Source organism: Lonchura striata, chromosome 1A (genome assembly GCF_050655825.1).
Source record: "Lonchura striata isolate lonStrDom1 chromosome 1A, ASM5065582v1, whole genome shotgun sequence".
In the NCBI taxonomy this organism is placed as follows: Eukaryota; Metazoa; Chordata; class Aves; order Passeriformes; family Estrildidae; genus Lonchura; species Lonchura striata.
In genome coordinates this window covers 64133416-64157575 of record NC_140741.1, presented here as the reverse complement: position 1 = coordinate 64157575, position 24160 = coordinate 64133416, and the positions used below count along the sequence as shown (strand labels likewise).

Genomic DNA, 24160 nt, shown 5'->3' with positions numbered 1-24160 from the left:
TAACCACTTTTAGCCAAAGAAACTGTCTTAACTAAACCACATCCCTCTTATCTTTGTCTATTCTCTTACCTAGTGAGGACAATTAAGTCCAGCACATACAAGAAAATGTCTGAATAAAATTAGCCATCAAAATGATAAATGATGTCTAAGAAGCTGCATACCATAATTACCTGAATATATGCTATGTGCTTTGCTCCCCAAGGAATTGCTGTTGAAATGTACTTTGCTATATTTCTGAATATTGCCTTATATTTCCTGCAGATCCAGGAGCTGCTGCCTTGTGCAAAGGTAAAACTTAATCAGGACACTTTCAGTAGTGGTAATGTTTCCCCATGTGAGGTGGGAGCTCTCACAGAGACTGTAGGAATCCGTCAGCACCAGAAGTGCTGAGGTTCAGCTGAGGATGTGGGAAGTGGCTGAGTGGTTTTGCAGGGGCAGGGGAGATGGGTTCTAGGACACTAGAAATGGTGTGTGAAGATATTAAAATAGTGAGATGGGAGCCACCAGGTAGGCAGATTCAAGGCCAAGTCATGCCTACACTTCCAAAACAGAGAAAAAAATGAGGCAAAGAGTATAAACCATTTGGCATCTCAGGTCACTCTATACTTATTAGGCTATTTTTAAACGTAATTTTCCCCCTCTCCCTCCTGTTATCTCAGCATCTTTGGTTTAAACTTAGCTCTTAAACAACTTTACTCTTAAGCCCACTCATCAGTTTGGTGCTACAAAAGAAAATCATGGCCAGAGTGTGACTCAGGAAAGACCAAATATGCTCCTACAATATTCTACTACTCAAAATACTGTGTTTTTCATGAGCTGAGGTTTCTGCACAACATGTCTATACTGAGTAGCACTGACATATGGGTTGTGTAAAGCTGTTTAATGAATGTTTAGGATGGCCTTGCTTACCATGTTGTGGCTGCCACCAGCGGAAGGCGGTGGCAGGGGTCTTGGCCTCCCGGGGTAAGTCTATGGAGACAACCTGGGGCTCCAGGTATGACATGAAGTCCAGCTCTCGCAGCAAACTCCAGGTGATGCCATTGTCATTTGTGTACTGAACAACAAGTCCTGTATTTAAGATGAGGAAGAGCACTTAGTGTGACTGTGCAGAGCAAAGAGGGGGAAGTTCACCCTGTGCTCTGGAATTGCTGACTCCCACCCGGTGCAGGCGTGTGATACGTGCCCCATCTTTTAGGCAACTGCTGGTCCAGGAGCTTTTTGTGCACAAAGTCCTACTGCAAAGGTGACCTGGGTCACCAGCTGCCACATGCCAGCTGCCATTTGCCATCACCATCTCTAAGGATCTAATATTTTACACCTTCAGGAAAACTAATGCTCATACCACCAAAATTATATAATTATAATAAAATTATAAAAAAAACCCAATAATTTTCTTTAACACAGTATTTATTTCATGTTTGGTATCCTTGCAGTTTGTGTGAAGAACTAAGTTATTATTCTGATAGCTGGGTTTACAATCTTCATGCTATGTATGCAAGCTCACAGCACCCTTGGAAATTAATTATCATAATATTTAGAAAATTTAAGATAGTCTTTGTATCATGCACACAATATGGCAAATACTAAGACACAACAGAAGCCCAGCAGAGCTCATCAAAAGGGATAATATAAGAAAGAAGCACCTGTGTATATTTATTCTCATAAAACTCTTTTATATCAGTACAGGTTTAAGGATAATGGATTTTTTTTGGTGTCCTATATTGGTGCAAATGAGTGGAGACTCAAAACCTTGATGCAATCTGTGCTGCAAGACAACAGCTTTCCTTAGTGAGTGAGTCAAATTAAACGACAAATATTAGGAAACAATCCACTGATATTTAATACTTTATACTGAGAGGAAAATTAAATTTTCACATCTCTCATGTCAGTGGAGAGTGACTTCATGCAACCAGACCACTTAACATGGGAATCTGCTCCCAGAATGATGATCCTTCCCAAACACAAGTATCAGTCCTCCACCACAGTAACTTTTAGCATGTGGATCAAATAAGAGAGGAGACATCTGGGAGAGATTAATTTATTCAGACTAAATAAAATTTCATCTGCAACATTATAATCTTGTGTTTTGGGTAAATCATGCATAAGCTTGTTTTGGAAGGCAATTTTTTATTAGACCCACTGGTGTAGTTCAGAAGATGAACAAATTCTCAGGTACACAATTCTTCTTCAGGTCAGAAATGGAGTTTGCCCACTTTATCCTGAACTTGAATTTCATTCCTCTTATTTCAGACCTTCTGAAAAGTCCTGTGGACTTGTAAATTTACCTGTTTCCCAGCACTATCCAATAGTTTAATAGTGGACTAGTACACCTTGCCTTGTAAATGTCGTCTTAGAACATCACAGCTCCACAGTTACTCCTACAGATGGATCACCATTAGGTTTGGTGTAGTTAATTATAACTAGAAGAGTCCACCAAAAGTAAATCACTTTCTTTAGCATTTATGAAAACTGAGGAGGTAATTGATTTATATTAAAAAAAAACCAACTTGATTTTGTAAAGGCAGCAAAAGGCAAAAACACTGCGGACAATGCAATATGTAAAGGCTTATAATAAAGAAAAGAGGCTTTACCTTCATTCCTTGCTCTTGGTCTGTTGCAGGAGCTACCAACACTCTTGCTTCCAAGTTGTACATAAAATTGAACTAGCCTTTTAAAAAGCACAGGATAAAAAAGAAATGTAATAATCTTCTGATAGCACAAGATCAATCAGGATAATTTGTATCTCTCAGTTAATGGCATTTTCAGTTAGGTCTTTATTCCAGGCTTATTGATAAGGCAATACTCCCAGAGAAACCAAACATGGGCATGGTAAATACTGAAAGACTCAAGACAGAATAAAGTGATGTGGTTTATTAATCTTGTGCCTAATAAATGTGTTTCTGTAGGAGTTCCATCTCACACAAAAGTTGCAAAATCTCCAAAGCAGGCAAAGCTGTTCTTTACAACAGATCTTACCTTGGCCTATTGTAACCAGAAATTAGGTGAAGCTTTAAAATACAGCATTAGAGTTGTAATGAAAATATTATATCCTCCTTAATAACCAATCATTTTTAGAGCCTTCAATTCTTGATATAAACAATTTTCACTGATGAGAGTTCACTGAACATTTTGTGAAATAAACCCTTTATTTTTGAACCTATACATTGTGATTTCATTGAATATTCTCTTGTTCTCACATGATGAAGTGGTGAAGAAAAATTTCCTCAGCTGCTTTTCTTGCAACCTGTCCTGTAGTCAGTGCTTTTATTATTTCCCTACACTCTCTTATTTCTCTCTACTGTAAACCATGGCAACCATTGCATCTGAGTCTCTGCATGAACATATTTCCATGCCTTCGATTTTTCCCAAAACTATTTTTTGCAGCTCTTCTAATGCCACAAAAGTCCTTGAGACAGGATTGCTGGTTTTATTGACAGAACTCTGGATTAGTCTGGAACACCCCTGTAAGTATTATTCCATCCTTGTGCTCCAAATATTGCTAAGTTTCCGCCCCCCCCCCCCCCCCCCCCCATCTGCAGTAATTCCATAGTATTTCTGCTGAGCTTGTGTTTATTATTGTGACTCTGGTTTTAAAGTAGTTTACATTTTCTCTTAGATACACACTATAGTGCTATATAAAAATTAATTTCAATTAATGTCCTGCTGCTCACTCCCCAAATTTCACTGCATGTCTCAGGCATTCATCTGAGTCTTACTAGGTCATAACTAAGGTAAAGAGCATTGAGATGACTCACAATGCCATCACCCCCTAATCTATACATTCTTCACAGGTTGTCTCCATTGCACAGCAAAAACAGCATCTGAGCAGAGCAGAGAAATTGGACTCAACCCCACGATGGGATTTTGCATGCTGGAAGCTGGCAATGCCATTCTCCTCCTTGCTTCCTGGCCAATTTTTAAATTAGGATGATAGAAAATCAGGCTTCATTAATTCAATTGACATAGATAGTATCTTTATTTAAAACATAAATTTTGAGGTGCATTTTTTCCACTCAATTATTCACAAGGATAACTCTTTTTGCTTTAGAGGATTTTTTCCTTCTTTGTTGTAATTTTGGTAAAACCACAGACAAGCTCCATCACTACAGCCAGAGCCAGTAAAATGCGGACAGGGCTCCAAGTTCCCTCACCCACTGTTATGAACACAATATCACAATCCTCCTCTAAATGCAGATTCTAAATCCAGATGCATTCCAGTTCTGTTATGAAAATCTGTATCTACTGTCTGAGATGTTTTGTATACCCACAGGGTCTAGGACAAGGTGGAATATCCTCATCAATCTCATTGCTAAGGTAACCCCACAGATAGCTTTAGACAGTCAGGCTCACAGTATTACACCATTTAGCCAGGCAAGTTCTATTTCTTTGCTGCACCTCTGTTGTTGGAGACAGTATTCAGGCAACAAAACTCTAGACAGATGTGTGAGAGGTGAATAGATTTACAGTCCTGTGACAAAATTCTTTTACTCTTGCCAAATGTGAAGAGTGTTAAAAAGCAAAACCAAAGAACAAAAACCCCTTTCTGCAGAAGGGTGAATCAGCCCATTTGATCTCCAAGTGTCTGACCCAGAACAGCTCCCTGGGATGGTTGCACAATCATTAGCAATGGAGTCTGTAAAGCAGATGGGAGCCAAGTCAGCTAACAAGCCAGATGCCACCACTTGGAAAAAATACATGGTTTTTATCTAGATGCCAGGTAGGCACTGTGTGCAACTGCTCCCACCAAACAGATAGTCAAGGTTGTCATAAGGCCATCAAAATGGGAGGCAGCAGATCATCAGCAACCAAAATGCATCCATGTATCACAATGTCAGTCAGAATTTCACTAGAAACACTGTCAGTGAAATTGTGCTTTTGGTGTGTTGGGCCATGCAGTAGGGAAGGAATAGAGAGACTCCAGAGGGTTTCTGAAGTGCAGGGCAAAAAAAACCAGTCTGGGTGAAATGAACTTTGACACTTACAGCTCTCTTAGTCCTACATTCTCATCTGGGAAAAAAAGGTATAGTCAATCACATGAAGGAATAAGGAGGCAATAGGACAAAAAAAGCTAAGACTACTATACCACTTATTGTATATACCAAAATTTGAGAGGGTTTTTATGGTCATTGGCTCCCAAGTGCAAGCTTTAGTTTGAAATGCTTTCAGTGTGACACTCAGGTGTGGTGGTGCCCTGTCTAGCTGCTCCCCTGAGCACTACCACACACCTCAGGCTGGCAAATCGAAACCCCATGGACTCTGCTGTGCTGGGAAGAGAAAGATGAAAGGGAAAAGGGTCTTTGTACTTAAAAAAAAAGTCTATGTATTCCGTACATAAAATTTACACTTCACATTCAAAAAGTTGTAACTGATGATGTGGACTATGCATAGGTAGATCTGCAAGAATTCAGAATGAAAATAAAAATTTAGTGTACTGCAATATTTTTCAATTTTTCCATCAGGCTATTCTGTGCATTATTTAACAAAACAAGATCTTAAAAGGCCTGGGAAAACACTATTAACCTGAAAAATAAGCAGCTTAAAAATCTACTGCAGGAGTTTCAGCCTTCCTATTCACTACCCTCAATCCACATATCTAACAGTATGTCTTTCAAGGCATGCTTCACTGCTGTTTACTCAGTCACCAAAACTCCCCAATCAAAAATCCCTTGCAAAAATAAAAGATAACTGTGCAGGGGCTAAGATGATGCCTAATAAGATAATAGAATTCTATGCAAGGCATTACCGAATGCAAAAAGTAATACCAAAATGGGAAAAGTACTTCTCTTTAATCTCCCCTTTCAAGTGACATTAATTTTAGCTCCAATAATGAAAAAAAATGTCAAGGCTAAGGAATTATTTTCTTTTTAGTGTATGGGCCTTTCAGTTAACCCTTCACACTCTCACAAACTTCGTGTACCTTTGCTTCTAGAAAAAAAAGACAGAGTTAATGTTACAGATGGCCTCACACATTTAAGTGGGATGCATCTCCACAGAGTAAGGTGTCTGAAGCTCAATGTCTAAGTTACACATGACCAACACAGGCTGCCTTACAGCTAATGAAAGAAAGAAATACATGTTTGCAGAAGAAAAAGCAATGGCCTTGCTAGCTGCTCTTTTAGGATGAGTTGTGTTGCCCTTTTGAAGCAGCTATTCTCTCCTCTGAACATAAAGGCAGCCTAGGGTAATTGCTGTAGCCTAAAAAGTCCATGTTCTGGTCAAGCAGCATCAGGAGGCTACTACCTTTGAGTACACACTGAAGAAAGTAAAAAGTCCATGTTAGTCCCATTTGTGTTTGAGATGACCACTATGTTCTGTCTAGCAAACAGCCCAGGGATGTGGCTTCCAGCTTGAATCATTCAAGCGAGTTAACCTGTTCACTGTGATGTTTACCAAAAAAAAAAAAAAAAAAAAAAGCCGATTTACTTTTTACTTGACATAATAATCAGCAGGAGAGTAGCTCACACTGTGAGTACATGGTCAGAAGACAGATTGTATTTGCTCTTACAAAGTGTTTCTCTGGCCATTTATGTTTTTGAGGAAGATTTAAGACACAAGATAACCACATTCTTGTGCAAAACAGAAGCAGTGGTATATTAAAAGCATCAAGAAGAGCATTGCTCAGAATTTTAAAATGCCTTTTGGCTTTTAAAAGGGTTCAAACCTTGCAAAAATGGAAAGCTATAAATACGAATTTCTGTCATTAAAAGTGGTTTCAAAGTAATTGTAAAACTAATACTTTGCTTTAAAAAAAAATTCTTCATGAAAGAAGGAATAAACCAAAAATAGCTTTTTGAATACAGACTTTTTGAGGAAGTAGTCTAGACTACTTCCAATATATTGCTTCCCAGGATGAATAACACAGGATTTATAGAATAGAAATGTTCACATCCTCCCAGAGTTCCAGGGCAAACATGTACTTGCACAAAGCACTTTTGTCAAACAATTAATTAGTTTAATTAATAACTAATTTACATAATCATATAACTATGATATGTATTTGTCAGACATGCAGGGGACAGAAGAAAAGTGGCTGGAGCAGTGCTATGCAGTGCCAGGGAGCAGCTGAGGACTTCCCCAAACCAGCAGCTCCCACCCTGTCCTACAGAATCCTGCTTGCCTGAGCTGGAGTGATCACAGTAACCTCTGGCCAGTCTTTGCTGAGTGATCCCACAAATTCAGTAATGGAGCAAATAATGGCATTATTACTCTCAGAGCACTATTTGTCAGGAGAAATATCTTTTATTAAGCTAACTGCCAAAATTGTAGAGTGCTCAAGGTTTCAGGTGCCTAATCTCTCATGAGACTGGACAAAGCTGCAGCAAACTCCAAGCTAAATAGTGGTTAGAATTAACAGCCCTTTGTTCATCCTAATTACATTAATCAGCTAGGCAATTGGAGAGAAGAGGATAATTGCTACCAATGTAGCAGGATTCAGTACCAGCAGGGAGAGAGGTGAAGGCTTGTTAGCCTCTTGGCTATGCAGAAACAATTCACATTCCATTCCTTTGCACTTCTGACAAGTGGAGTAATTCACAACATCTGGCAAGCTCACAACAGCTCCTTGCTATGCCATCCTCATGCCTGCAATTCAACACAGTCAGAGGAAAAGGAGCTTTTCTCCCCAGCTATGGGCAGAGTCTTAAGTTTTGTGCATTCTCAAGGCCATGTCTTCTGCCTTAGAATACAATGCAAACTATCTTCTCAGAAAGATAGCAAGTTAATATTTTATTTCATGCTGCTATTCCACTGTCTCTAATCTAAGTATTTGCTTTCAAAAAAGGGAGATAGTACATCAGAATGAACAAAAAAGTATTTTTTTCTATCTTTCAGAGCTCTTGTACAAGCTATGACTACCATAAAAAAAAAAAACAACAAACCATTTCCCACCTTCTCATATCCACATTTGCAACAGGGCAGAACAGAGAGCATGAATGCACAGGTAATTTTGAGAAGCAGCACTGAGCACTGACCTGATATTTGTGGTGTCCAGGGGAACAGTCCTTGCCTCCCTTTTGCCAGGTCCATTGAAGTACAGAGATTTCCCATCGCTGAGCACACCACAGCCTGTCCCAACCTGACCTCCTGTTATCTTGTACCAGAGAGGGCTTAGCTTCCTCTCAAACCTGTCGAACATCTCACTGTGATTAGGCACATTAGACACACAGGTTCCATGTGATGCTTCAAGAAAAAAAAAAAAAGGGGGGAGATGCTTTGGTGAAACTGTGTTGGACAGAGTAAGGGTCAGATACAGTACACTGGCACATGATTCCATTGTATCTATCTGTGACAAAGCACCAGGCTTTTCTAAGAAAATTCCCTGATGACTGGATTGTACCTTTTTAAACCCACTTTACAAATTTCTGTAGGAAGAATAAACTCTCTTCCTCTAAACTCTAAGATGGCTTATTTTGCTAGGTGAAAAACAGACAAGCTTTATGTTGATAAGGCATTTTTTTGTAAACAGAAAAATATTATCCTTCTATTTAATATTAAACAAATTGAACAAAAGATGTTAGCTTATTGCTTTGTTGGTTGAGGGTTGAAAAGACTGCAGTGTGCAACCGGTTGTGTCAATCTTTTTTTTTTCACAGGGTTTGCATTTTGGGTTTTTTCCTATTCCAGCATGAAAGCCCCTAAAACCACAAGTGAGCAGAATTTTCCACAGAAGGGCCTGTCAGAACATATGCTCCCTCCTGGTCCCTTGCCATCTGATGGCCAGGGGACTCAAAAATGGCAACAATTCTCTTGAAGATGATCCAAAGGCTTTTAAACAGACTTTTCAGTTTATAATATTTTATTTTGTTTTCTCTTTTATTGCTAGTCCCTTCCCATTCATACAGATGGTGATATTCAAAGATTGTGGTTGCCAGAAACATCAACGGTGTCCGCTGCCTTCAGCTGCTCTGCTTTGCCCGTGCCGAATTTAATTTAACAAAACAAGAAAGATTCCTCCTGGCAGCCCATGCAATATATGTCATCGTATATTTTTCCGAAATATTGGAGAGGAAAAACAAGATGTCAGGTCTACAGGTTGAACTCAGCCCGTGCCTACTGTAATGCCCCCTGAGGAAGGCTGTGTTACCTGTGTAGCCCAGGTCACAGAAGCAGACCCCCGAGACGCAGTCCCCGTGGCCGCTGCAGTAGTTGGGGCAAGGCTCGGAGATGTAGACTCCATCCAAGCCGAAGGGAGGCACGCTCTTGTGGGAGCTGCTCTCCTGGATCCAGCGGAATCGGGTCTTACTGCAGAGAAAAAACAACAGCATTGCTACTCCTGGCTTCGATAGCTACTGCTCCTTCCTTAAGATTAGAAGGATCTTTCCCCAAATTAGCCATTTGCAAATAGGATACTTGGATTTCTGTCATGCTACATTTGTGCAACATTGCTTAAGGATATTTCTTTCAGATTTTTGGCTGCATTTCGACTTCTGTTTCTCTGGCCCATGTCCATCAGTGTGAGGCAAAGAGCAAATACATGGTTTTATCAACAACAGTGAACGATTAACGTGACTTGGAAGATGCTTTTTACTACTCAGTCCAACCTGAAGTGCTAATTACATATCAAAATCCCTGAACTTCATTTCTTTAGAGTATTTTTGAAAGGAACTCAGTGATGGCAGAGATGCAGAGTTTATTACATGATTGTGCACTTTTGAGTAAAAAACCTTTAAGTTATTTGGATACAAGAAAAAAAAGCCACTTTCTAAACAGAAATAACCAGTCTGACTCATCAATCCCAGAGTTAAACATCCTGACAGTGAGATGGCGATGTGGTAGACCTGGTAAAACATGGATGAAGGAACAAACAATATCATTAATAACTTGTCTAAGGCTGCTGAGCTGACACAGCTGACCCAAGAGATATATGATTGACAGTCCATCCATTCATACTTTCAAAAAGTCTAGTCCCAAATTTTAATGGCAGGGTTTTCTGACCTAACCTTTCTTGGAGTGGCTGCAGATTCCTCCATTGAGTGGGGATGCCCCTAAAGATTAATCTCTGAGGCTGAGCAAGATATTTGCCCACAGTCATTGTATGGGTGAATAACATCAGTCGCCACTAAATAAGATTGGATCCAGCTGCATCCAGGCTCCCCTCAGAGAAGGAGTTTAGGAAGCAGTGGGGTCCTTTCTTGACCTCATGACTCAGTGTGAGGGCTTCTTTAATAAACTTAGTCAGAAGTTCCCACTCTGCCCACAACTCACTGCATAGGAAACTTGTCAAAGAAAAAAATTTTGGTTACTAATTCCCAATCTTTAACTTTTAGCTGATAATTTCACAAGAGTTACTGAGAGGGAAACAGATTTAAAATCTCATTGCCAATATAATGGTTTAACTAATATCCTCGTTGGTACTCTGCCTAAAAAATAATAAACCTATTGCTTTTTTCTTTTTTTTTGTGCACTGGGATTTGGTAGGTAGGTGATCATCATGCTCATGCTTGGTAGCAAATAATGAAATGAGATGTTCCCTGGTTAACCTATGAACCATGATTTCCTAAGTGGCTCACAACAAACTCAGGTCTCAACATGCCAAGACACTCATTGCAGCCACACTAGTCACATTTTTAATGTATTAGCATGGGCTTCTTATTCCTGATCACATTACTGCACATAATGCCAAACAGATTGCTGCTATTGATTCTGCCCTGCTTGTTTTGGGTAAATCAAATCAGCTGGTGTCAGATCTGTGCAACTTGGCACCTGCTTTTATTGGCTAATTACTGAAGAAAAGACAAACTTGTTATGGTACACACTGCTATTTCAAGTCCTTGCGGCAGAGGCACTGGCCCCCCTGCTACAAAATATGCCACACACTCAAATGGGATTGAGGATGAGGGAGGAGATTGGGTCAGAAACTCAGAGGCAGCACTAGAGAAGTTGCTGGGAGGATGAGAGACAGGAGGCAGGGGGACATGGCCAGGGCCCTGGTGGGGTGGTTGCACTGGCAGTGCTTGGTGCATCCAACAAATCAGATTGGAGTGTTTTACTGATGGAGTAAGGCAGAGAGTAAGAGGAGTGAGGAACTTCACCCAAATCCAGATAAGACTGAGAAAACCCTCCTGATTTCAAGGCTTATTTGTGTCTTCCACCATTTGATGTTTTCTCACTCTGATGCTGAGGTTGTGCTTGCAGATGTGCACAACTCCCATTCTTCCCTTCTTTGCCTCTGGCTGTCCCAGCTGCCTTCAGTGACACAGCACATTATTCATCAGCTCAAATACCTTGCTTAGGTTTCATTGCCCAGTGGTAACTAAAATTAATCCCGTTCAAATGGCTTATTTAATTCATGTGACTTACTCTCTTGCTGGTGCCTCTGACCTAGCTGACATGGATAAAGACAATGAAGGAATTGATGTCAAATTAAAATGTGCTGGGTTCCTCGCTGCTTTTTAATTTAATTATTTGTTATAGACCAATCTGACACCTTTAAAATAGAAAATTCTCACTGCTCTGGGCAGCACAGTATATTTTCCCCAGATCAGCCATATTTTAATACTGCTTTTATTCACAGCTTTGCGACTTTCTCCTAATGTACCATTCTAGAAGCAGCTAAATCAGCTAATCCATGGGTCCCACTGGCATCACTGGTTTACAATGCACCGTACCTGGCTGCAAGAGACCTGGGGATAACAATAGTAACTCTAGTCCAGTCCTCGAAGTCTCCGGTGTGGTACACGGAGGGCTCGCTGAGCTCCCGGGAGCTGCCCTCGCAGCCCTTGGTGCCCGGGGAGGCGGGGTAGCAGCCCTCCTTCACCAGCGACCAGAAGAGCCCAGCGTCGTGGGAGTACTGCAGCAGCACGGGGGCAGAGCTGCTGTACTGGCTGGTGCAACCAATGTTCAGCTGCAAAGAAGCAGAGGGTCAGAAATGACACGAAGAAAGCTGCACTGTTATTAGTATTTATTGGCTGCAAACCACCTTTGACTTTTTGCGCAGAGCACTCGCTCTGAACCCTGCTGGCTGACAGGGACTGATGCTCGGAGTCTGCTTCCTACATGGAAATATGACATTTCTTGGTAGAAATTCCCACGATTCCTTCATTAAGGTTGCTGAGTTCAGCACACAAAGAGGCGCAAAGAACTTTCCAAGGGTCTCTGGGCATAGCAAGCCCCAAACAGCAAACTCTGTGCAGGCACCTGCATGCCCAGGAGTGGAAGGAGCTGTATCCTCTGGGATCCACCCCATCTGCAGCCTAGTGTGCCCAGAGGATCAGCCTGACTCCCAGGCTAGCCCTAACCACAGCCTTGTCACTGGCCTTGCAGGAATGATGTCTGGAATTTGGCACTGCAGTTTGGGCCCCCAGAATAGAGTAACATTTGGATTAAGAAGAAAAAATGCATATTAAAATGTGAAATGAGAATGCAGCCAAGACCAAAATCAACTGCTGATTTGAAGTTTCAGTTTCATTCTTCAAGCTATCAGAAAAATATTAGTTTTCCTTAGTTTATTGCAGAAATTCTACTTGAGCTGCGGAATGCAAAATGTAAAACAAAATCATTCATGTAAAATGAAATAATTCTAACAAATTGTTGTCTTTGAGCTTATCAATGCAAAATTATTCCAGTCTGCTATTTAAAATGGAAATTTCACACACTCACGAAAGCATGCAAATAGGACTAACACATTTATGTGCAGGCTGAAAAGCTTTCCAAAAAAGTATAAATTCAGTCCTTAAATAATAGACTTTATAAAGAAGAACTCACTGTTCTGTGACACATTGTTATGTTTTGTATAGTTATGTTACATTGTCAAGTGCTTCAGTGATGGAAGGTGTATGTAACATTTTTTAAGTATTGATTTTTTTTTTTTAAACACAGACAATTTCTTAATTGCTGTTGATCATCAAACCCAGAGAATGGACACTTAGTCACTGAAGTACTCCAAGGTGACGAAGAGGCAGATAGCATCTTTTCCAGGCTAAATGGTATTTATATATTGAGATATCCTTGTGTTTTAAACAGTTTAAAGCATAAAACTACATGCAATACTCACAAGAAAATTGTACTGAAACCCTTCAGTTTGAATAGCATTTTATTAGCTTATCTTTTAGTTGAAATTAGATTATTTTACAAATCCAAATATTTCTAACAAACTTTCCTATTTAAAGAACTGTGGGAATGATATTTGAAAAGCTGCCTGTAAACATCTGATCTTTTTAATAATTCCACTTGTAAATTATTCAGTGTCTGTATCCACCAATTATGTAAGGGCCATGTATTTGTGGGGAGCTCATTAAAATTGCATTGCAACCAACTTCCAGAATTCACCAATGGGATTTCATTATAAACTCAATAAAATTTTGATTAGGGTTCAGAAACAAGAGCTTGTCAAAGCAAATACACTTTCTTTGGAGCCCATATTCTGATGTATTGTCAGACCACTGAAATTTCTGTAAGCTCTTTAAAGAAGAAAATACTAATTAGAGCCTATATTCATTGACACAATAAAAGTAAATTATATAAAAAACACACACTGGAGCACAGAGCAGCTTGTAAGTCCTTAAATAGTTTAAAATACAAAAAAATGTACCCAAACCACTTTGGAGCTTTTGTACTCACAGAGCCCCAGAAGGGATAAATCCTTTTTCACTTGACAGTGCAGTAGCATTTCCTAGTATTGACTTGGATACAATGCCAGTCACTTCAACTCACTTCTGAAATGTGCTGAAGAACAAAAACCTTTATAACTTCTCCAGAGGCATAAAAATGCTCTCAAGCACCAAGGTTTTGGATATTCTTTTAGAGAGCAGGATGACATTTTATTCTGTATGGGTTCAAACTTGTGCTCTTCATGTCTTTTTACACAACTGTCTAATGTATCACCTTCGTTTGAAGTGTGGCCCCAGTGGCATCTTGCAAGCATTGGCTAAGGGCAGTTTAACTGATATTCTTGCACAGATTTATGTTTAAGGAATACCTTGAACTGCAGGACATATCCAGGCTTCAGAGTTAAATCTCGAGTCACTGCAAACCGGTCTCCATCTGATTTACCGAACAGCATGGCAGAGGGGGTCGCAGAGCAGAAACTTTCATTTTTGGTCATCCCTTCATTGGCCAGCATTAACCATACACTCATCTGGTTCATAGGGTAATCAAATGCTGGCTTTTCATAAAAATTCTGTTAGAAATGAAAAGGAAAGCCAGAGGTATTATCCCCTTGCATTGTGACTTCAGAATAATTCCCAAAATTATGAACTTTCAAATTTTGCAATTTTTATTTCCTGGAGTTTTCAAAAAATTTTAATTTCCAAAACTTCAGTCTTGACTTTTTGCAGAGATGCATCATTACATCCTCTGTCACAAACCTTAGGAGCCTGATAATTTTGTGAAAAGACCCATGTTATTTTGACACATAGACACAGCTGCAAGCACTACAGTTGTCTCTTTAAACAGATCCAGAATTTTCAAAGAAAACTATATTCAAACAAATCTCCTAACAGGATAGTTCCTGTTTCCTGGGGATACCCACAGCCTGCTCTTGCTTATTACCTGTGGTAGGGTGGGATTAACAACAGGAATGATGTGCTTCTGCTTCTCTGACAAAATGATGATGTCGTCGATGGCCCACTGATCGTACCCTTCCCCTGAGAACACTGGCTGCCACCAGCGAAACCTGGTGCAAGGGGTCTTGGCTGCAGCTGGCAGCTCCAGATAGACAAACCTGAGGAACAGGAATTGAGGAGAACTTCAGAGTGCACAGTTTGTAGAGAAATATATCACTCAACAGGGAAAAGAGTCAGGGAAGCCAGCATCTATCTTACATGTACAAGTCCTGGGTAATTTGCATGTCCACAGAAGGGCAAGGAAGCTGGGGAAGGGTCTAAGAGAGCAACTCATATGAGGGGCAGCTGAGGAAGTTTGGGTTGTTCAGTCTGGAGAAAAGGCAGCTCAGCAGAGACCTAATTTCTCTCGACAACTACCTGAAAGGAGGTTGTAGTAAGATGGGAATCAGCCTCTTCTCCCAGGAATGAGTACATTGCCTCAAATTCTGCCAGAGGAGGTTCAGCTTGGACAACAGACAGAATTCCTCCACTGAAAAGGTGGTCAGACATTGGGGATCCTTGGGCTGCCCAGGGAGCTTGAGGAGTCAATGTCTTTGGAATGGGTAAAAAAAAACCCCTGGATATGGGACTTAGGGCTGTAATGTGACTCATATGGTGATCTTGGGTCAAAGGTTGGATTTCATGATGTTTGAGGCCTTTTCCAACTTTAATGATTCTATGATGATTATTCTATGATGATATTATTATTCTATGAGGATTATTATTCCAACTTTAATGATTCTATGATTATTCTATTTTTCCATATATCTAGACACCTATTTATGCACTGCATATCAAGAAGCCTTCTTTTTCTTCTTGTCTGGGGAAGACATAAACTCCTTAAGACAATGTATGTTTTTATGCTCTATTACTATATTGCCAAACACAATAAGGAACTGATTTGAGCTCTCTAGCTTTGAATTAAACTGTTCAGCTGATCCATGTTCAGAAAATCTTAATGCTTTTCTGATGCCAGGAAGTAATAGTTATAGATGCTAGCAAAATTAATTTCTCATTCTCTTCTGCTGATTGTTCCTATTTGTAGACAAAAGCATCCTTCTGTTACAATGCAATAGATTATTTAGCAGTTTTCTTTGGTTAAAAATATTTCAGGCTTCCTATACAGATCTTTGTAAAAGAACTTCAGATCTGCTCAGTTTGCTTTATGTTCAACTTAAAAAACCACCTCACAAAAATGATGTTAAATAAAAGTTCAAGATTCAAGCCTAATCATACTTATGTTAAAAAGTACAAGAATTAGTTACTTATCCAATCCTATTTTAGACAGCTTATATATATATAAATTTATAAAAACACTTTCTTTATATCACATGTTTTTTTGTACCATGCACTCTGCTTCACTCGCCAGTTAGGCAAAGAGGGGAGAAGGAATTCTTTTTCAGTTCTTTTCCAGAGAATTCCTAGATTCACTGTTGGAGAATAGGAATTGGAAAATGATATCTGGACCACATTTGAAACAAGAGAAAAATAACATCTATATAGCAATGTCCACTAAGGACCATCACTCTTCATTGCTTAGAATGGAAAATATTTTGTCTAGAAATGTATTGGACAGTCCAGTATCGAAGTTTTCATTATTTAGTTTCTTTTTTGGTGTGACTTTGACCAAATAGAGACCAAAGCACTCACCTAGCAGATGAGGGGAAGGGGGTAGCTGTAGTTTGGATTTTGGTAAGGCTTTTGATACTGTACCTCACAGCATCTTTATGGACAAGTTGTCCACCTGTGGGATAAGCAGGTTCACAAAGTGCTGGGTGAAGGGCAGAATTCAAAAGGTTGTAATGAATGGGGTCACACCTGCCTGGTGACTGGTCACCAGCAGTATTCCTCAGGTTTAACCCTAGGGCTGTCCTGTTCAAGGTATTTATCAGTAATATGGATGCAGGAGTTGAATGTACCCTTTTGCTGATGATACAAACTGGGAGGTGCTATTGACTGTCTTGAGGGTCAAGAGGACTTGCAGAGGAATCTTGACAGATTGGAGCATTGGGATTGATTCATGGGATAAAATTTAACAAATGGAAGTGTTGATTCTGCACCAGGATGGAGTAACACTGAGCAGAGTTGTAGGTCCCGTCTACCTGAAATCATTCTATTCTATTCTATTCTATTCTATTCTATTCTATTCTATTCTATTCTATTCTATTTCAAATTCAAGACTTTTATACTTCCAAATGCCTAGATCACCTCTAGAAAAGAAGAGTCAATTTACAGAAGTCCTTCTGAAAGCATTGCTCATTGCAATGCAAAATGATAAGATGAGAAGACAAAATGTTTGGATTACAGGTAATAGAAATCACATTAATATCTATGCAGACAAATACAATTTAAATTTTTCACCAACAAGGTATCTGACATCAAATTTGAATGGCTGAACATGATTTCTTCTCGTCCTTAAATATTTACTTAAAGGAGCTTTTACTTCATATGGCATTAATACATGTTCATTAGATCTGAAACCAGAGTCAGAGGAAGTGGAAGATTTCTACACCTCTTTTGGGCAAGTTCTGTATTTGCTTGCTAATATTTTGCAGATATTAGCATTTTAGTCATGTTTCACATAGAAGGTGACAGGAAATTTTATATTTTACTTAAGATTGTAAGGCCCACTTTCATTACATTTTTCATTCCTAGTGACAGGAGTTTACTGTGCTAGCCAGAAAAGGTTTCTATATAATGATGACTTCTAAGCATTATAAATTTAAATTATTATTTATGTTTTCATAAGTTGAGAAATATCTATTTTTAAAAGCTGATGTAGATATGGATTACATAATTGAGATCAAAAATTATACCTGGGTTTGCTGAAGTCAGAGAAATACATTTCTGCTAGTAGCTGCCAGTTGATCCCGCCGTTGTTGCTATACTGCAGCAGCACACCTTCTTCTCTGCTGTCGGGTTTATTGCATGAAGAAGTCTCTCCTCCAATCTGGATGTAAAACTGTACAAAATCCACCCATATTGTGTCCAAATCCCAGCTTACCAACTGCCTTTTTCCAGCCTACAATGCAAAGAAAAGAGGGACAATAATAATTTTATTATGGCACCTTCACGATGAATAGGCATCACAGATGAATATTACACACAAAATTACACAACATGAAGGACACAGATTTCTGTATCAACTTGGCTTTTTTTGTCTTTCAATTATTCTGCTTGGCCATCCTTTATGTCACTGTCATTTGATCTCACAAGAACTTTATTATTTGATTTCAATACACAATGCAAATTCACAACACAATTTCCACACCAGAATTTAATCTCATTTCCCCATGGTCCCATGTGACTTCAGAGTACAAAGAGCAGATGCTGGATATCCTGAATCAAGCTGGACTACATTTTTAAATATTCAAGTTTTTATTGATAATGTACAGATAAGTAAAAAGGCCATTTCTCTAGTCGTATTTCCCTGGTCAAATCTTGCACTGTACAAGGTTACCCAATCACCTGAAATTGGTTCCAATACCTTGCTTGAAGTCCGTCTCCTACACAAGAACCAGGGAGTGCCATTTTCTCTTCATGCTTCAGCTGAATAAGATTTGTTCCTACACAAAACTATATCCTTTTTCTAATAAGTGTTGTAAATCAGGAGTGTCTCAACTAAAAGCTGTGGATTTAGTTTCAAGTTTACCTAAGCACAGCTGAGAGAAACAAGGAGCCTTGTAAAATTGAGTGAACAGCTTTTCCAAGTATGCTTTTGAATTTAGGAGGTCAACGTGGTCACTCTGTGCATATTCAGAAGACAGAGCATGTTCATCAAAGAAAAAACTTTAAGGCTGAAGATCCTTTTATTGTAACTGAAATTATCCCAAAGTCCTCTTCCCTTTGTGCCCTGGGGATTGAGGCTGAACTTGTGGACTTCCACATCAACAAACCTACAAGATGCTGATAAGGAATATGAAGCTGCTTGTGGCAAGGCAGGACACAGGATGGGAACAGTGTCTCCAGAGAGGAGACCTGCACGCCCTGCAGCTGGCACAGCCCTGCCCCAGCACAGCATCATGCTGCCACAAGCTTTTGTAGGTAGGGCAAAGCCATTTGTGTACAGCTGGAGAGACGATGAAGGGTTCATATTTCTGCATTTATTAAAGTAGCTTCAGCCTGGCACCACCCCCAAAATAGACCAGGACTGTCATCCTGCCTACTCTTTATAATTCCCTTAAAAAATGTGTTTCTGTCCATCTCCTAGCATAAAAAGGTTTAAAAAAGGAAAACAAAGGTTATGTTATGACACCTGTGTTTTAAGTAATGTTTGTGTTTTTCTCTCTCACTTGTACATTTGGGATCCTCATGACAAATTCCAAATAAATTTGAGATAAGCAAGTGATGTCATCTAGCTGGATACAAGTAACAAGATTTTGGAGCTGAGATTTAAAATATCATCTGTGTTTTTTAATAAGGTGACAGATGAATTTAAATCCTGTTCCATTCACCACGCCTTTCTTTGTTCTACACAGCTGAGGGTAAACCCAGCAGAGATAAATGTTTACTGCTTTCCTAAAACCTTGCTTGGCTGGTACAACAGCCTGGGCGCTGAGTTCATTTGTGGACCCTACCAAATAGACCACCTTGCATTGAGACTGACCTCTGGAAGCTAAATGGGGTCTGAAGTTTTGTTGGCTTGTACCACTGAAGACAAGGCAATAAAACCTGTGAAGAATCATTTGACTCTCAAGAAGCTCATACAGGATACAAACATACTGATTTAGTCTGGAATTGTTATTTTTGTTTTGGTTTATTTGGTTGTTTATTCCCAGCTGAGACAGGAATTCCCTCCTGGATGGTGCCATAAGTGAGAACTCAGCCTTGGATGCAGACCTGATCTTCTGGGTGCAGTCTCACGTGGCTAATGCTGGCCAAGGGGACACTCTTGATCTCTGGGTACTTTGCTTTCACAGCTTCATTGGAGACACTGGAATTTGAAACTCCCACCATCGAATGGAGCCAGTAGTGGGTAATAAGGATGAAAACACTCTTGCTGTCCCATGGGCTGGTGTGTCCTGGCTGGCTGGGAGCACCCAGCACACTGACCTGCAGTGGGTCAAGCTCTGGCCCTAAAACTATTAGAGGTGGGCTTTCCCTATCTACAGCCCACAGCAGGTCTGCCTGCCAAAGGGTAATCACAGAACCAGGTAAATTGAGAGAGCATCAGCAACATAAAGCCTCAGGGGAGCTGCAGGGGCTAATTGAAAGAGCTCTGAATTGTGAACACACCTACAGTTGATTAAAATGAGTTGTAAAACAAAAGATATAGAGGGTTGTCAGAACAAAGCCAACATTAATTCTGGCAGCAGTAATTGATTATGGCAGCAAGCATTAGACATTCAAATAAAAAAATGGCTGTTTGAGCAAATGAAAAGAAATGTAAATACCCCAAAACAATATAGAACTGTTTGGCAACTATAAAAATAATTTTTTATTATCTACAAGTATGGCCCCTAGACACTCTGAGAAAGATCTAAACAGAAATTAAATAAACCACCTTCTGTTGACAGCACACAGACTGCTACTACTCAAGAAATGAGTGATAACATAACCCTTAGAGATCAATAGAAAGAAGCCAAGAATTTCTAAATGAGTTTTTCACTCCTCCTTAGCAGGAATCAGAAGAAAGATCATAGCAGGTTAATTCTAATTTAGCAAACTACTTTTGAGAAACCTGGCATAAGGAACGGAGCCAGAAGGAAAAACATCTAACAGGGAAGACAATTATGTATAAAAATCCAATTATCACAATTAGCTAGTTATACTGATTGGTCTATTACAAAATATTCAGTGCAGAGCTCTATTTCCAGGGGAGCTGGATGTGAGACTATGTAGGAGTGCTGAAAATTATTTCATGGGTTAGATTTTTGTAATGAGATAAACAACACACAATTGCACAGCACTGCATATTGGGTTATTCTTCTGGGACTAATCTGGCTCTCATGACAGCAGTGGCAGTTTGATCAAACCTTTAAAGGAGAAGCACATAGCTGCATTTATATTCTTCCTTTCAATTAAGAACAAAACAAACCTTAGTAAGAGACCTGAGGAGCAATAATACAAAAATAAAACTGTGAATACAATGCATAATCTTACATTTGGTCATAAAGATCTCTTCTTATTTTAGCTATAATTGCTACTAATTAGCAGAATTCCCTATATCTTTTTCATGTTCTATTATTTTTTTTGTCTGCAAAGTATCTAAGTTATACAAAAGAATATTCTCCTTCAGGTTAACCATTTTCTAAAAGCCTGAGAAAATGTGGGTTTTTTTTCAGTAGTTTTGTTCCTGTGACCTCAAATTAAGCTGCTTGTGCCCTGGAGAGCTAACCTTTCCCCATCTCTTACCCAGGACAGTACAGAAGAAACAAATGGGAGCTGCTGGATGCTGAGAACTGAATCTTTAAAAAGAAAATGTACAAGTAAGACATTGTGAATATACACACTTCCCAGCACACTGGCAATTTACTACGTTTCATTACAGCTGCTATTTCTTGAATACATGTGCATGTGTCTTTCCCTGTCTCTTTTGATTGCTTTGTTCTTTACCTGCCGAGCACAGTTGGGCTGTTTAACACATTTCTAATATTGTGCAGCTTTCTGCCATCTCCTTTTTCTTTGCCACACAGCCACATTTTGCTCCACAGAAACCTGCAGTGTGTGCCTTTATCAGTCTCCCAGCCCTCTGTAGTACCTTGTTGAAGTAGAGTGAGGAGCCAGATGAGATGACCCCACAGCCCTCCTCAGGCTTGACGATTTCTCCCCCAATAATTTCCTGCCACTCCGTCTTCAGGGTATCTGGGTTCTCAAAATCAGACATGATGGTTGAAGAAAGGGGATTTTCAGGCTGACATTCAGTACCCCGAAACCCTGAATCACACCTGGGGAGAAGTGTAAACATAATAAGTTTTAAGGACTTTATTTGATGCTAGCAATTAGTTAAGGTAGTGCACTGACCTTATAAAATTCAGTGTGGACAACCGTAATTGAAAAAAAAAATCATTCTGTATTTGTGGTTTTGTATTGTGGAAACAAACCATAATATCTGGAAAATGGAAAAACTCTGTACCTTTTTTTCTAAAAAATCCCCCCAAAACCCCTGTGGTATCCAGAAAGTTTGAAGCTGGCAGGGAATAGCAGTCTGTGTCCTTGGTGGAGCACCCATCCTGACAGCGGCTGCCAAGCAGAGCTGAGTTGGTCCCTGGCATTTTTCTGGCTCCGGGCTCTGAGTGGCCACCAGGACTTCCAGCAGGGCAGCCCTGTGCCACTGAAAGCTTTTCCAGTGCTTGGATCTGCCAAGGGTAAGGGTTCTTGGACAGACTGGTGTGGAGCAGCTGGATGCTAATGCTGCTTGAATGGTCAGCCCCATGTAGTGCTTTTGGTTTTTTTTAAATTTTTAATACAAAAATAAGAACAACAACCAAGAAAAGGAAAGTATGGAAAATAGTAGGGTGCCTGAAGTATGAGGAGGGAATTGTTAGGAGGGTCTGACAAGTGCTTCATACCTGCAGACGCCGTGGTCACACCAGCCATGCCCGCTGCACATGTTGGGACACTGCTGGCCAATGTAGATGTTGTCCAGGGCCCACTCATCCTGGGCTGTGTAGTAGCACTGACTCCAGCGGAAACGTGTGGCACTGGACCTTGAAATCAACAGCAATGCATTAATTTTTAATTCTTTACAGAATGGCAGGAAAAGAGGTAAAATGTAACAAAAAAAAAAAAATTTAGTATCCCAGTCATAGCCTAGGCTGCAAAGGCTGGCACAATCAAAGACAGATTCTTGCAAATTAACTTTCTAGAAGATGCCACTCACTGCACAGGGCTATATAATGGACTTTCCAATGACTGATGACATATCTGAGGAAGAGCACATTGCAGGGATTTTGAGAATTACTTTAAGGTAAGTCTAGCTACAAATATTACTGGATTTTTATTGTATTATGGTTGAAAAATTGGACAGATGGATCTAGGGCATGACTGTTTTTTATATTTTTGGTCACAGTTAACAGGTCATAAACTGTCTAAAGAGGTATCTCCTCTTTAAATATTTATTATTTAAACAATTATTAAAGTTCTTGAGTGTAAGTGAATACCAACTATTTCCATTCAACAATAGTTGACTTTTTTTCTTGGACATAATTTTTTTTTTGTCAGGACGATTTTAAACTAGATTTTGCTCATATCACTGGTGACATTAAAACCACAAGTTTTTGACAAAAATCCTGTTTCATCGCACCTATTTTTTTCTATACTGCAAATAGCTTGCTCATGGCCAACAACCCAACACCCAAGGTTTGTTATGGGGAATCATCAAATTAAATATCTTGCCTAACTAAGCTCTGGATATTTGTAATATTCTTCAAGCACAAAACCTTGCTTTAGCTTCTCCTTTCTAAATAGTTTTATCTTCAACAGCTTGTTTTTCTTTACAATAGTAATTTAGCTAATATTATCCATTAAAAAATGTTTAGTGTTGGTCCTTTAGGAGATTGTCCAATGCAACATTGACATTTTCCATGGGAGTGAATCCTGCTAGCCAAACCCAGCATGACCCCACCACCCTCAAAAACCAAGGCTGGAGAAGAAAATGAATCATAAGAAAAGCAATCTTTGTCATCATCAAGCCTTTTCAAGATGCCCTGCCAAACTGCACAACCAAGAAGTTACAGACATTGGCTGGTGGCCACTCCTAAATAGGGGATACAGAGACTCTCCACTCCATGCTAGTGTCAGAATGAGACAAAGAAAAATATGTTGCATGTGAAGTGAAACAAAGATGGGAAATGGTTCATCATGCTGGAGCAAAAGGGGCTGTGCTGGCTGCATAACAGGTCTGGGTAAAAGGGGTGGTGGTGGCAATGTGGGCACTGAGGCTGGATTGCATTGTTGTGGGGAGGTAAGATGGGGAAAGCAAGGCTGAATGAAGAGAACTAAAAATCCAGTTTTAAGATGGGACAGGCCTGTGTCTGGCCAAGGGCTGGTTGGGGGTGCTGAGGATGAGAAGCAGGTGGCTCCTATTAGAAGCTTCTTTTCTAGCTTTTTTCTCAGCCATATGGTTACTTTATGATGACACAGGATATAATGTTGTTACTCTCCTTGGAGATACAAAGCCCTTTCCCCACCCCCAATAATTTATGTAGAATAAACTTATTAAAATGAGTATTGTAAAGGTGGCTGAGCCACCTGCTCACATGTATGGAAGTGAAAAAACGTATGGAAGTGAAAAAAAATATAGAGCAGGCCTGTGCAGCTGAAGAGGACAGAGTGGCAGAGCAATTAGCCATGCTGGCACATATGAGAAGTTTGGTACACGTGTGGATAAATTTTAAAAATAACAGTTATTATTTTCTTTAAAAAACAAATGAAGCTGCCCAAGGGCTTGATTTTTAATTGAAATTACCCTTGTTGCTTGTTTTAAGTATCTGTTTGATATTGCAAATACTGTAAGCATTTTTACAGCACTCAGAGTTAATCTGCGGGGGCAAATCTGCTGATTAAATACTCCCTCAGGATATAATGTATTGATGGGTTACATTACAAGAGCTATGAATTATCCATTAGAAGTGTGCAAGGCCAGTAATCAGCACACGAAGGATTTCCTAAGCTTGTGA

General features: G+C 39.7%; 1 protein-coding gene across 2 annotated transcripts in view; it reads right to left on the bottom strand.

Moving 5' to 3' along the window:
- RELN (reelin) overlaps positions 1-24160 on the bottom strand; it is a 277153-nt gene that overhangs the window by 52652 nt on the left and 200341 nt on the right. For both annotated transcript variants that reach the window (XM_077783642.2, XM_031507057.3), the window contains exons 23-32: positions 22052-22189; positions 21241-21427; positions 17357-17562; positions 14488-14659; positions 13916-14116; positions 11607-11842; positions 9083-9240; positions 7971-8178; positions 2592-2668; positions 910-1068 (exon numbers count right to left, since the gene is read on the bottom strand). In XM_077783642.2, coding sequence (XP_077639768.1) covers positions 910-1068; positions 2592-2668; positions 7971-8178; positions 9083-9240; positions 11607-11842; positions 13916-14116; positions 14488-14659; positions 17357-17562; positions 21241-21427; positions 22052-22189 — 1742 coding nt within the window. The remainder of the gene's footprint in view (positions 1-909; positions 1069-2591; positions 2669-7970; positions 8179-9082; positions 9241-11606; positions 11843-13915; positions 14117-14487; positions 14660-17356; positions 17563-21240; positions 21428-22051; positions 22190-24160) is intronic.